Raw genomic sequence first — 12,357 nt, forward strand, 5'->3', positions numbered from 1 at the left:
CTCCAGGTCTCTCCTGGGCTGTTTCTCCAGGTGCCTCCTGACTCTTTCCAGGCCTGGGAAGCAAAGTGTTCTCTGATTGGCCGTGGGGCTCGGCCCTGCCTGGGCTGTCCCAAAGCCTCCCAGGTTCAGACTCCCAGTCCTAAATCCCAGCAGCTCCTGGCCACTCCACCCACCCACACTCCGCCACGCCCAGCGTGGGCTGCCCCAGAGCCAAGCACCCTGGCAATCCCATGCCCCGCTCCGGGCCCTCTGGCTCCCTCTGTCCACTCCAGTGCCGTCTGCCCAGGACCCCTGGACGGGCAGGGCGGAGGACAGACAGGACAGCCTGGCCTGGGACCCCCGAAGCAGAGCTCAGGGCCTGCCCCCCCACTCCCTGGCTGGAGGCGGCTCCAGGCCTGGGTGTGCTGTCTCCCCGGCCACCTTCCTTGTGGTTCCCAAGGCATAGCCAGCCCCGAGGACTCAGTCACTGTCACCACTGGCATCACCAGCCACCCAGAGGCCACTGAGAGCTGGGAGCTCAGCAGGCAAGGGCCTGAGCTGGGGTTGGAAGTGCTTTCCTGAGTCACCAAGGAGAGGCTTGTTCCTGGTGGATGAGGAAGGTGACGGAGTGTGGGGCTGGCGGCGAGCTGGGGGCTCCAGCCAGGAGGAGGAGACTCTGCTACCACTGGCTGAGCTGCTCGGCCTACCCAGAGTTGGGGCAAATTCCATTATGGAGCCCTGCGTGGAGTCTGGGGAGGGGCCCCTCCAGCCCCCGGCAGTGGTGTCCACAATGCACCTGCCAGGACGTTCCAATGGGCCAGGGGCACAGTGTCTCTGTGAGGAAGAGAACCGTCTGCCCAGCCACCAGCGGAGGACAGCTGGGCCCAGGGTTGGGCCGTTGTGTGGACCTGGGATGACAGAGCCTGGGGTTGGCCATGGGGTCCCGGGTGCTGGATTCCATGGCCAGCACTTGGCTCCACTGGGCCCCGTTTCCACCCGTGCAGTGATGATTTGGCCTCAGGTCATGGGCCCAGGCCTTGGTGAAGCCCCACTGCTTTCGGTCTCTGTGAACTGATCTGCCTGTGGGCAGTGGTTCTAGAAGCTGGGAGCCCACTGTGCAGCCCCAGGGCAGGGACTCTGCCCACGTTGTCAACATTGTCACCACCTGCCCTGGGCATCGAGCAATCTTGGCCACCTGACTCTGAGCATCGTCAGGGGCGGCTCAAGGTGGGGACGCTATTTGACCTGCCTCGCCCGCAGTGCGGGAACCTGTTGGTGCTTCTGCAGTCGCAGCTGAGACACCCTTCTCTCCCCTAACCCTGCTGGCTCTACTCTGGCTGGCGATGCCGGTGGGAACAGCGACCCAGTGGCTGAACGAGAGGCCACTCCCCCGCCGCCCCTCCTCTGAGGAGAGGACTGACCAGGCAGCTGCCCACTTCCTGCGGTTGAGGATAAAGGGGCTCCGAGGGGCTGGGGGAGAGAGCTGCCGAGTGCCCGCACGGTAAGGGCATCATCCCCTCCCTGATGCCTGCGGGTGGCTCCTGGCCCCCACCCCCGATCCCGGGTCTGAGCCCCCAGCCCACACCCCACGCCCTCTCCCCGCAGATGCTGCTGCTGCTGTTCCTGGCCGTCTCCTCCCTGGGGAGCTGCAGCGCGGGGAGCCCAGGTGAGTCCCGACCCCACACAGCCCTCCCTTCCCAGGGGCTCTGCCACCCCTGACCCCAGGATCCAGGGCACACGTGCACAGACCGGCTTCTGCCCGAGGGCAGGTGCGGGGTGAGGCTCGGGTGGCAGAGGCCAGGTTCCCTGACCTCCTCCCGGTGCTCCCAGTGCCCGTTCCCGAGAATGACCTGGTGGGCATCGTGGGGGGCCACAACGCCCCCCAGGGGAAGTGGCCGTGGCAGGTCAGCCTGAGGATCTATAGCTACCACTGGGCCTCCTGGGTGCACATCTGCGGGGGCTCCCTCATCCACCCCCAGTGGGTGCTGACTGCCGCCCACTGCATTTACCGGTGAGTCCCGGGCGGGGGACCCCAGCGAGGGGAGGTGGGAGTGGGGCCGCCGCAGACCAGGCCCCCTGAGCAGCCCGGGTCCGTCCTCCCCCAGGAAGGACACCGACCCGTCCACCTACCGGATCCACGCTGGGGACGTGTATCTGTACGGGGGCCGGGGTCTGCTGAACGTCAGCCGGATCATCGTCCACCCCAACTACGTCACCGCGGGGCTGGGTGCGGACGTGGCACTGCTTCAGCTGGCGAAGCCCGTAATCTGTGCCGCTGACATCAGGACGGTCAAGCTCTCCCCGGTCTTGCTGGAGCTCACCCCGAGGGACAAGTGCTGGGTGACCGGCTGGGGCGCGATCGAGATGTTCGGTGCGTGTTGTGTGGGGGCTGGGGAAGGACTCAGCTGTGGGCCCAAAACGCCTCATTCCAGGGCTCGGGGGGGCGGGGCGGGGGGGGGTGAGTTCTAGAAAGGGAAGAAACGGAGCTGCTCACGACTGTGCTAGCACCTCCGGCTGCTCTACCTACAGCTCTGTGCTGCCCGGGCCCGGAGACTCGGGGGTCCCGTGACTGCCGATGGCCAGACCAAGCCCCAGACTCAATATTCAGAGGGGAAAATTCATCCCACTTTTTTCTACTTAAGAAAGGCTTTTACTCTTTTTTTTGGGGGGGGGCATGGTGGCTCACACCTGTAATCCCAGCACTTTGGGAGGCAGAGGCAAGGGGATTGCTTGAGCCCAGGAGTTTGAGGCCATCCTGGCCAGTATAGCAAGATCCCATCTCTAAAAAGGAAAAAAAAAAAAAGGAAGAAACCCACCACAAACGAAAACAACTCAAAACCAAAAGGCATTTTTTGGAGGGGGAAAAAAAAAACCCAGAAAAACTCATCCCTCCGCTTTTCTCTGGTCCGTCCAACTGTGAGCCCTGGGAGTTTGGAGGGAGACAGGAGCCCTCACACCTCCTGGGGTCCCACACACCATGCTCAGGCCGGGAGCCTGAGACCCAGGGACGAGGGGCCTTTCGCAGCAGGGGAGCCACTTTCGCTCCCACCCAGGGGAGGCACTGGGGCTGCTGGGTAGATGGCAGGGGCGTCTCCGCTGTGCCAGCCCGGGTCACCTCTCCCCCTAGAGTCGCTGCCGCCGCCCTACCGCCTGCAGCAGGTGAGCGTGCAGGTGCTGGAGAACGCCGTCTGTGACCAGCAGTACCGCAAAGCCTCGGGGCTCACTGGCGACCGGCAGCTCATCCTGGATGATATGCTGTGTGCCGGCAGCGAGGGCCGTGACTCCTGCTACGTGAGTGCCCCGGGCCCGCCCTGCCTACCCGCCCTGCTCCCACCGCAGAGCTCAGCGGTGACCCCTTTCCTTCCCTTCGTCAGGGCGACTCCGGCGGCCCTCTGGTCTGCAGGGTGCAAGGGTCCTGGCGCCTGGTGGGGGTGGTCAGCTGGGGCTACGGCTGCGCCCTGCGGGACTTTCCCGGCGTCTACGCCCGCGTCCAGACCTACGTGCCCTGGATCCTGAAGCAAGTCGGGGAATTGCCCTGAGCAGGCCGGGCTGGGCTCCCATCTGGGTCAGCTGAGGAGGGACCAGGACCTTCCTTCTCCCGGCGATCTCCGCTTCGGCCTCCGCTGCAGGCCACCAGCTTGAGCCCGACTTCTCTGGCTCCTCAGCACCCAGGACCTCCCTGATGCTGGGGTGGGGAAGGTGCCGGGGAAGGGAGGGCAGGGCCTCATTGCGTCTCTGTCTGATTAAAGAGCTGAGAAAGGGCAGAGTGTGCGGCGTCTCTGTGGGGTGGATTTGCGTTCCGAGCTGCAGCAGGCACGGTTTGCTCAGCCACCTCCTGTTGGAGGCCTCCACATTTCGGCTATGGTAGTAGAGATGCTGAGAACATTCATGGTCCAGGCTCCGCGTGGACGTGCGTCTCCCGTCCTCTGGGGGGGATACTCATGGGTGCTGCTTCAATGCCAGCTTCCAGATGAGGAAACCGAGGCAAGAAACTCACCGGAGGTGGAGGCGCGGTGGGTGGGGGCTTGGGGGACCCAGGCCCGCACACTGCACGCCCCTCCTGTGCCGGGGCCTCCGTGTCCCTGGGCCCTGGCCTCCCAGGGCAGTGGTTAGGTTTAGGGTCCTGCCCCGACTCCCTCCTGTACCAGGCGTCGGGTCCCAGAGCTCAGACACTGCCATGCAGGGCAAGACGGGAGTGGACGGCAGCAAGAGGCCGAGCCTCCACAAGGTGTGGCTTCCTGGGCCGCTTCCTCTAAGGGCCATGCCAGTGTGGGCAGGGAGAGCAGTGCTCTGAGGGGCAGGTGACGCCCAGAGCGGCCCCGTCCCTCCTCCCGCCCTGTTCATTCTGCACCTGGACCGGGCAGACTCAGCGCCCAGACCCCAGGCTGCAGGTCAATGTGTGGTTCCGGCATCAGCTCCCCTGGGTCCCCCAAACCTGGGGCTTCCTGCTCTGCCCCTGTGTTTCCAGGACCTCTGCAGGGCAGAGAAGAGGTGGAAGGCCAAATGGGAGGGTATGGTGCGGGGGGGGGGGCTCCCAGCTCCTCCGCGGAAGTTTTTGCAGGTGAGTGGCTGGGGGACCAGCCTTCACCCTCCCACCTGCCTTCGCCTGCCCTGCCTGTCACTCCCGGGGGTGAGGGTGGGGTGGATCCCCACAGGGCAAGGGCTTCAGGGCAAACCCAGGCTCTGAGCCTCCGTGCAGAAACCACATCCGGGTTTACACTTTCTCCCACGTCCCTGGTCTTTCCGGAGTGGGGCAGAGCAGAGCAGGTAGGGGCACCCCGGCCGGGGGAGTCACCGCGCTCCAAGGCAGTGGGGAAAGGCTCCGGGGTGTGAACGGGTAGGGCACTGCCCTTTCTTTCCCGGGGACGTGGCTGCCTCCTACGCTCCTCACACTTCCCTTCCTGGGAGAAAGCGGGGAGCCCCAGGCCAGGTTGCCGGTTGCTCTAAACCCAGGGTGAGACCTGCCGGACACAGCCCAGGGCCTCAGGGGACGTGGCCACTGCCCGCGTCCCAGGGCACCCTCAGCTGGGGTCCGGGGTCCAGGGTCCAGCTGTACCCGCCAATTCCCAGGGGGCTCCTGGGCCTCCCACACTGCCCTGGCTCCCTGGGCTTTCTTTTTTCTTTTTTTTTTTGGAGACGGAGCCTCGCTCTGTTGCGAGGGCTGGAGTGCAGTGGCCGGATCTCAGCTCACTGCAAGCTCCGCCTCCCGGGTTTGCGCCATTCTCCTGCCTCAGCCTCCCGAGTAGCTAGGACTACAGGCACCCGCCACCTCGTCCGGCTAGTTTTTTATATATTTTTTTTTTTAGTAGAGATGGGATTTCACCGTGTTAGCCAGGATGGTCTCGATCTCCTGACCTCGTGATCCGCCCGTCTCGGCCTCCCAAAGTGCTGGGATTACAGGCTTGAGCCACCGCGCCCAGCCCTGCTCCCTGGGCTTTCTAAGACAGGTGGGGGGCAGTGATCCGTGCCATTCCCAAGTCCTCCGAGCCACGTCCCTGCCCAGCCGGACCCCGCTGGACCCTGCTCTGCCCTCACAGCATTCAGAGTCCCTCCCTTGCAGCCCCCGATCTGTGCGACTCACAGGACACCAAGACCCAGACGGGAAGCCGAGGACTTACACCCTCAGTGCGGCCGCGGCAGGCTTCCGTGTTTGAGGGAGAAATCACCTCCCTCTGCCGCGAGGACACCGAAATTAATTGCTTCTCCTCCAAACCGGGAGCCATGACTCACCGACCAGGGCTGCTGAGGAGGCCCCGCTCCACAGTGCCTTGGGGACCAGGACCCTGCAGCTCCCGTAGCTGCCCCAGGCCACGCCTGGACCCCTCCTCCCACGTGACACCCACGGCCAGAAACACGGTGACGGCCACACCTGTTTTTCATCCTGCACTTTAATGAGAGTCAGCACTCAGGAGGATTGGCGCTCACCACAGAGTCAGCACTCAGGAGGATTGGCGCTCACCACCTGCTACCTGGGCGGGGGAGGGCTGGAGGGGCAGGGGGGGCTGGGGGTGGGCTCAGGGTAGGGGAGGAGGCTCAGGATGGGGGAGGGGGCTTAGGATGGGGGAGGGGGCTTAGGATGGGGGAGGAGGCTCAGGATTGGGGGACTCAAGAAAGGGGAGGGGCTCAGGGTAGGGGAGGGGGCTCAGGATGGAGGAGGGGCTCAGGATGGAGGAGGGGCTCAGGGTGGGTGAGGGGGCTCAGGATGGGGGAAGGTGTGGGGGGCAGTCGCCACCTGCGTCGGAAGCAGTGGTGGTTTGGACAGGAGGGGCTGGCCCTCCGCTGACCCGGGTGACACAGGCCTGGCTCAGGGCTTCTCGGGGACGTAGCGGTGGATCCAATCCAAGTAGTAGGTGACGCGGGTGTAGATGCCGGGCCGGTTGGGCAGGGCACAGCCCTCGCCCCAGCTGACCACGCCCGCCTGCAGCCAGGTGCCATTCACCTTGCAGACCAGGGGCCCTCCGGAGTCGCCCTGCGAAGGGCAGGGGTCAGCGCTCGCTGGCCAGGCTCCGGGGATCGGGGTGGGGGACACGAGGACCCACCTGGCAGGAGTCGTGCTTTTCGCTCCCCGCACACAGCATGTCGTCGCGGACGATTCGAAAGCTGTCCCCCGTGTGGAGGCCGGTGTGATACTCCGCATCGCAAAGCTGGTTTTCCACTATGGGGACTTCCACCTCCTTCAGCGGGTACGGCGGCGGCAGGCGCACTGTGGGCAGAGCGGCAGGTGGAGCCGGGCCTGGGGCCGGATGGCTGCTGCAGCGTGGACTTGGCGGCCGAGTCATGGGCCGGGGAGACAGTGCCACGTGGCCAGCACCGTTCTGTGCCTGCGGCCCCGGGGAAGGGCGGCGAGTGCGGGCCGGGCCCCTCCCCTGAGGCTGGTCCTGGGTCCCAGCCTCATTCAAGCCCCATCTGGGGAAGGGAGGGGAGGTCCCTGGAGGTTGCCAGGCTGGGCTCCATGGCAAAGGAGTGCAGGGCCTGGCCCCTGTCTCCCCCTGGGCTCAGCTGACTTTGGTCTGGGCTGGGCCCACGGTCCACGGTCAGACCCACAGTGGAGGGGAACACAGGGCCCTGGGCTCAGCTTCGCCTGTGTGTGGGGTGGAAGAGCAGGACTGTGGCTCTGGCCCCCTCTGAGTGACCCCGAGGTCACAGCCCAGGGCCACTGCTCAGGCCCCAAAGCTTTGCTCTGAATTGTGGATAAAATGGGGACAAGACCTACTAGAAGTGAAAATGTGCCTCATGGAGGGTCAGAGTGAGCTTCGTCCAGGCCCCACAGCACCTGCCACCACCTCGAGTCCCAGGCCCCTGAGCTGACCGTGGCACAGGGAGGGAGGGCAGGAGGGTCTCATCCCAGCACCCGTCTCTCTCCTTCCAGCAAGACCCCCCTTGTGATTTCCCTCCCCACATAGCAAGTCCGCGACGTACGAACTTTCAATGCACCCTTTCAGGCTAGGGGAAACCGAGGCACGGAGGTGCCAAGGGACTTGCCCAAGCCCTGTGGTTGGGGGGCGCCCAGGCCTGCTGGCCTCACCATCTCTGCTCAGGGCACCAGCTGCCTCTCGCCACCGCCCGCTCCATTCATCCTGGCCTCCAGAATCCCCTCCCTGAGCTGCCCCGAGGGACCCATCACCCCAGGGGCTGGCCCGTGACTGTGACCTGGTGCCCACCTGGCCCAGCCTCCCGCTGTCCCCGGACCCACCATCATTGTCCACGTCGCCCCAGCCGGTGACCCAGCACGGCGTCCCCGGGGGGAAGGTCTCCAAGGCAGGGGGCAGGGTGACCGTGTGGACGTGGCTGGAGACGTTCACGGGCTCCTCTAGCTCCAGCAGGGCAATGTCCGCCCCGATCTGGACAGCGTAGAACTGCGGGTGCACGATGATCCTGCTGACCGGCAGCAGCTGGTCCTGGTAGTAGAGGTGCTGCTCTCGCAGCTGCACCCTGAGGTCGGCCAGATCCTTGACGTCCCTGGCCAGCGGAGGCTCCCATTCAGGGCCCTGGGCAGCCTCCAGGAGCACCCGGGAGCCAGGGCACACATCCGGCCCTCGCCCACCCCACCAGGCCCCGGGAGACTCACGGTCCCACGCAGTGTGCCGCGGTCAGCACCCACTGGGGGTGGATGAGGGAGCCCCCACAGAAGTGCATCCAGTACTGGTCGTGGAGTCTCAGGCTCACCTGCCAGGGCCACTTGCTCCTGGAGGCCTCCTGCCCCCCGACGATGCCCGCTCGCTGCAGGGCCTGGCCTGGGGCTGGGGCAGGAGCCAGTTCAGGACCAGGAAGCAGCCCCACGCCTGGGCCCAGCCCTTCCCTGTGTGGGGGCCAGCCTGGCCTCCCCAGAACCCACCCAGGCCCTGGCCTGTGGAATGTGGTGAGGGGCAGGGTGGACCCCGGCTGGGACTCACCAGGGGCCGCGTGGGCCGGGCTCACCAGGACGGGCAGTGCCAGCAGCAGCAGGTTCAGCATCTGGGGAGCAAGGAGGGGCATCGTGGGCCTGGCCGGGGCTCACGGGGCAGGGCTGGGGGCTGCAGATTGTGGGGTGAAGAATGGAACTGGCATGGGGGGGCCTGGGTCTTGGTGCTCTGAGTCTGAGGCTGGGCCACTCTGCTCCAGGCGACACTGATGTCAGGGTGTCTGAGAGTGGGGACTTACCCTGGCCGCTCGCTGTTCCTTCTACCCAGCAGGCTTTCCCCTCCCCATTTATCCTTCCAGATCAGGACGGCGTGGAGGAGGGGCGCTGTGCCCTCCCATCCAGATACAGAGGAAGTGGGTGACTCAGACCCAGGGCCCCCATGTAACACGTGCCCCTGCCACCCTGACGCCCTCTGTGTGTGGGGCTGCCAGGGCTGAGCACTGGAGGCTCGCAGCTCCGCCTGTCAGCTGGTGGATCCCAGCACCGGAACGCACCACCTTCCCGCTGGTGGGATCAGCTGCCCTGTCCCGGTGCCAGGAGGCCTTCAGGCACAGCTGCACCCAGGCGGCCTGGCTGCCCCATGCTACAAGACCAGTTGCCCCAAAACCTGTTTCCCCAAGAGGGACATGGGATGGGAACTCATGACCACGGGCCACCCTCCAAGAGACGGGAAGGAGCCCATGAGGTGGGAACATGACAGGTGTCATCTCTCCTATGGACTCCGAATCCACGGGGGTGGGGCCAGCCCTCCTCGACTCACTTGGTGGGGGGCTCACAAGAGACCCCCTTGTCAGATGAGGAAACAGCCTTGAGAGGGGACAGCACCGAGTGTCCTCAGCCAGCAAGGGGCCCTGCTCCCTGTAAGAATTAAAGAAAGAGGAGAGAAACACGAAGGGCGGCCTCACAGTCAACAGGGACAGGTTTGTTTTAAGCAAACCGGAGAGGGGCGGCTGGCTGAGTTAGGTCAGAGCCACACGCTCTCAGACACTAAGAGTTTTTAAGGATTGAGGGCAGGAGAGCTTATCAGAGACCTGGAGTGCTTATGTGACTCTTCATTGCGCTTCTCTGGGAGGGATAGTTGTGTGTCTGTTCCCATACAACTTCCTGCAGCTGCAGGCATATGGCATACCCCGTCTGCTTTCAGCTTCCCTGTCTTAGTGCACCTGAAGGGAAAGGAAGGTGTTATTAAGGCCCATTGTATGAGGGCGAAGTTTGGCAGTTACCCAAGTGACTTTCTCCCCACCTGCCCCTGTGCTCAGCCTGCCTTATCTGCTTTTTGGCTGCTTATAGTTAGAAGAGAAGTGATGTCCTTGAAATGCAGGAGGCTGGAAAGGGAGCTGGAACTGAAAGCGGCGGTGTTTGTCCGAGATGAGGGTGCTCCTGTTCCATCACTCCCACTCCCCGTATGAGACTCAAGTCCTCCTGTGAGTCCTCAATGTCCACATCTGGGCTGTCTGTGCAGGTCCCCTGGTCTGAGGGTGCCTCATTATCGTGGAATCTGAGTTTCATCCGCAGAGGGAGGAGCAGACGAGAGTGCGGGTGTGACCTCAGGAGACCCAGCCCAGCTCCCCACGGACTCACCCCAGCCCCAGCCCAGCTCCCCACGGACTCACCCCAGCCCCAGCCCAGCTCCCCACGGACTCACCCCAGCCCCAGGCCCCAGCTCTCCACGGTCTCACCCCTGGTCCCAGCTCCCCACGGTCTCACCCCGGGTCCCAGCTCCCCACGGTCTCACCCCGGGTCCCAGCTCCCCATGGTCTCTCACCCGGGTCCCAGCTCCCCACGGTCTCACCCTAGCCCCAGCTCCCCATGGTCTCACCCCGGGTCCCAGCTCCCCACGGTCTCACCCCCGGTCCCAGCTCCCCACGGTCTCACCCCCGGTCCCAGCTCCCCACGGTCTCACCCTAGCCCCAGCTCCCCATGGTCTCACCCCCGGTCCCAGCTCCCCATGGTCTCACCCCCGGTCCCAGTTCCCCACGGTCTCACCCCCGGTCCCAGCTCCCCATGGTCTCACCCTAGTCCCAGCTCCCCATGGTCTCACCCCCGGTCCCAGCTCCCCACGGTCTCACCCCCGGGTCCCAGCTCCCCATGGTCTCACCCCCGGCCCCAGTTCCCCACGGTCTCACCCCCAGTCCCAGCTCCCTGTGCTCTCCGTCCATCCAGCACTGACACTGTCCCTGCAGGTCTGTCCACCCCACCTCCCAACTCCCCTGGGCCTGCTGGTCACTGAGGCCTCCAGCCCACCTCCTCCCCTTCTGAGCCCCAGGACCCCCTACCTGTCCCCTGACTGCCAACACAGGGCCACTCCAGGGCTCCCCCTGCCCCCACCCTGCTTGGGACCAGCCTGGTTTGGGGCTGCACACCGAGGCCATATCCACCTGAACTCCTTCCAGGCAGCATCCCCAGGGCACAGGCAGGGGTGGCCCAGACCGCTCCTGCTCACGACCCTGCTCCTCATCCATTCTCTGGACAAACTCCCCAGAGGCCTCCACCTGCCCCGTCCTGGTTCCATGAACGAGGCCCACAAGACGGGACCCTCAGGAGCCCAGGAAGTGAGGGGATGGGGTGATGGGGGACACCAGGGACGAGGGTGGTGCAGGGACACGGGAGACACCAGGGTTGACATTGAAGAAGAGACTCAGGGGACACTAGGGCTGAGGGACCCGGGACACACGGGACGCCAGGGCTGGGGGAACCCGGGACACACGGGACGCCAGGGCTGGGGGGGGACACACGGGACGCCAGGGCTGGGGGAACCCGGGGACACACGGGACTGTGGCTGGGGGAACCCGGGGACACACGGGATGCCAGGGCTGGGGGAACCCGGGGACACACGAGACTATGGCTGGGGGAACCCGGGACACACGGGACGCCAGGGCTGGGGGAACCCGGGGACACACGGGACGCCAGGGCTGGGGTGTGCAGAGGGCTCTGGCACCCCCGCGTCAGGGGCTCTGGTTCCTCCTCCTAGGAACTCCAACAGGGTCAGGCCTGGGAGGCGGACCAATCGGCAGCGTGGGGATGCGAGTGCTTTGATTGCCTAACACTGGGCCCATCAGGGCGAGTCCTGGGCACCCTGCCCCGACCCCGGCCCCTCACCTGGGGTGCTGCAGGGCTGGATTCCGGGGGAGGTGGATGGACCTGAGGGGCCTGCCCCGGAGCCTCTCAGGAAGCTCCGCATCCTACCTCTGCCGTCCAGCAGCAAAAAGTTGAACTCTAGTCATGCCCAACCAGCACCATATAAAAACGATGACAACCCATAATTCAGGAAAACAGTGGAAAGGATGCCCTGTGCTCAAGAAGGTTCCATCCAGTTCAGAATGAAAACGCAAAATAAACCCGGCAATCATTTGGTGACTCCAGTTTACTGGGGTTTCTGAGACGCGGGAGCCGGCATCGCAGGGAGGTGGTGTCCTGGGGGCTTGGAGGGGATGCTGTGGCCGGGGTGTCCGTCGAGGGCCCTAAGACGGTGCCCTTCGACCTCGCGGAGATTCTGCCTCGGAATGTGGAGTGAGCGAGCGAGGGCCAGCGGGGCTTCCCGGCCTCTGTGGAGGTTCCTAGCTGGGGCCCTGGGATCCAGGGGGAAGGACCCTGTGCCAGACCCCCGTGCTGTCCAGCCCTGGTCAGCGGGCAGAGAGCTGTGTTCTGGGTCCTGTTCTGCCAGCGTGTGGTGGAGCCCAGGCACTGGGATCACTTCTTCATGGCACTGCAGGTCCCTGTCCTAGAGCAGGACCCCAAATGAGAAGGATCAGGGGACCTCTGAGATGCCCAGAGGAGGCGCCCTGGTGATGTCCAGAGAGCCTCTGCCAGGCAGAGCCAGCCCCTGGTGGGGCACCGAGTGGAGAATGGGGCTGGCCACCGCCGGTGGGTGCACTGCCCTGAAGGAAAGGCGGACCAGAGGGTGGGCCTCTGGGACATCCTGCACGTACAGGTTTCTGGTCGCCGTCTCCTGGTGGGTGGTCATGCAACTCTCCCCC

The 12,357-nt window shown here is 65.0% G+C and overlaps 3 protein-coding genes across 3 annotated transcripts in view; 1 reads left to right on the forward strand and 2 right to left on the reverse strand.

The window, feature by feature from the left end:
- The window catches only part of UBE2I (ubiquitin conjugating enzyme E2 I), a 395,011-nt gene that overhangs the window by 85,346 nt on the left and 297,308 nt on the right, over window positions 1–12,357 (reverse strand). The gene's annotated exons all lie outside the window — the stretch shown is intronic.
- Window positions 1,504–3,887, forward strand: LOC126944151 (putative serine protease 29). Its single transcript, XM_050773411.1, has 5 exons — window positions 1,504–1,645; window positions 1,810–1,990; window positions 2,085–2,350; window positions 3,107–3,270; window positions 3,354–3,887. The coding sequence occupies exons 1-5, from the start codon at window positions 1,504–1,506 to the stop codon at window positions 3,516–3,518; spliced, it is 918 nt and encodes a 305-aa protein (XP_050629368.1). The 3' UTR covers window positions 3,519–3,887.
- On the reverse strand, window positions 6,025–8,759 carry LOC126944863 (tryptase beta-2-like). Its single transcript, XM_050774736.1, has 5 exons — window positions 8,373–8,759; window positions 8,048–8,219; window positions 7,673–7,938; window positions 6,519–6,682; window positions 6,025–6,448 (listed from the first exon to the last, which is right to left on the reverse strand). Exons 1-5 carry the CDS (start codon window positions 8,452–8,454, stop codon window positions 6,284–6,286), a joined length of 849 nt encoding a protein of 282 aa, XP_050630693.1. The 5' UTR covers window positions 8,455–8,759; the 3' UTR covers window positions 6,025–6,283.

Source organism: Macaca thibetana, chromosome 20, assembly GCF_024542745.1.
Source record: "Macaca thibetana thibetana isolate TM-01 chromosome 20, ASM2454274v1, whole genome shotgun sequence".
Lineage (NCBI taxonomy): Eukaryota > Metazoa > Chordata > Mammalia > Primates > Cercopithecidae > Macaca > Macaca thibetana.

Excerpts from the sequence above, each read along its gene's own strand:
- LOC126944151 (XM_050773411.1), top strand. The coding sequence starts at position 1,504 with ATGCCTGCGGGTGGCTCCTGGCCCCCACCCCCGATCCCGGGTCTGAGC. Across the intron at positions 1,646-1,809 it reads CTGCAGCGCGGGGAGCCCAG|TGCCCGTTCCCGAGAATGAC; the intron begins GTGAGTCCCGAC and ends CGGTGCTCCCAG. Across the intron at positions 3,271-3,353 it reads AGGGCCGTGACTCCTGCTAC|GGCGACTCCGGCGGCCCTCT; the intron begins GTGAGTGCCCCG and ends TCCCTTCGTCAG.
- LOC126944863 (XM_050774736.1), bottom strand. The coding sequence starts at position 8,454 with ATGCCCCTCCTTGCTCCCCAGATGCTGAACCTGCTGCTGCTGGCACTG. Across the intron at positions 8,220-8,372 it reads CCCGGCCCACGCGGCCCCTG|CCCCAGGCCAGGCCCTGCAG; the intron begins GTGAGTCCCAGC and ends CTCCTGCCCCAG. Across the intron at positions 6,683-7,672 it reads GGGCGACGTGGACAATGATG|TGCGCCTGCCGCCGCCGTAC; the intron begins GTGGGTCCGGGG and ends CTCTGCCCACAG.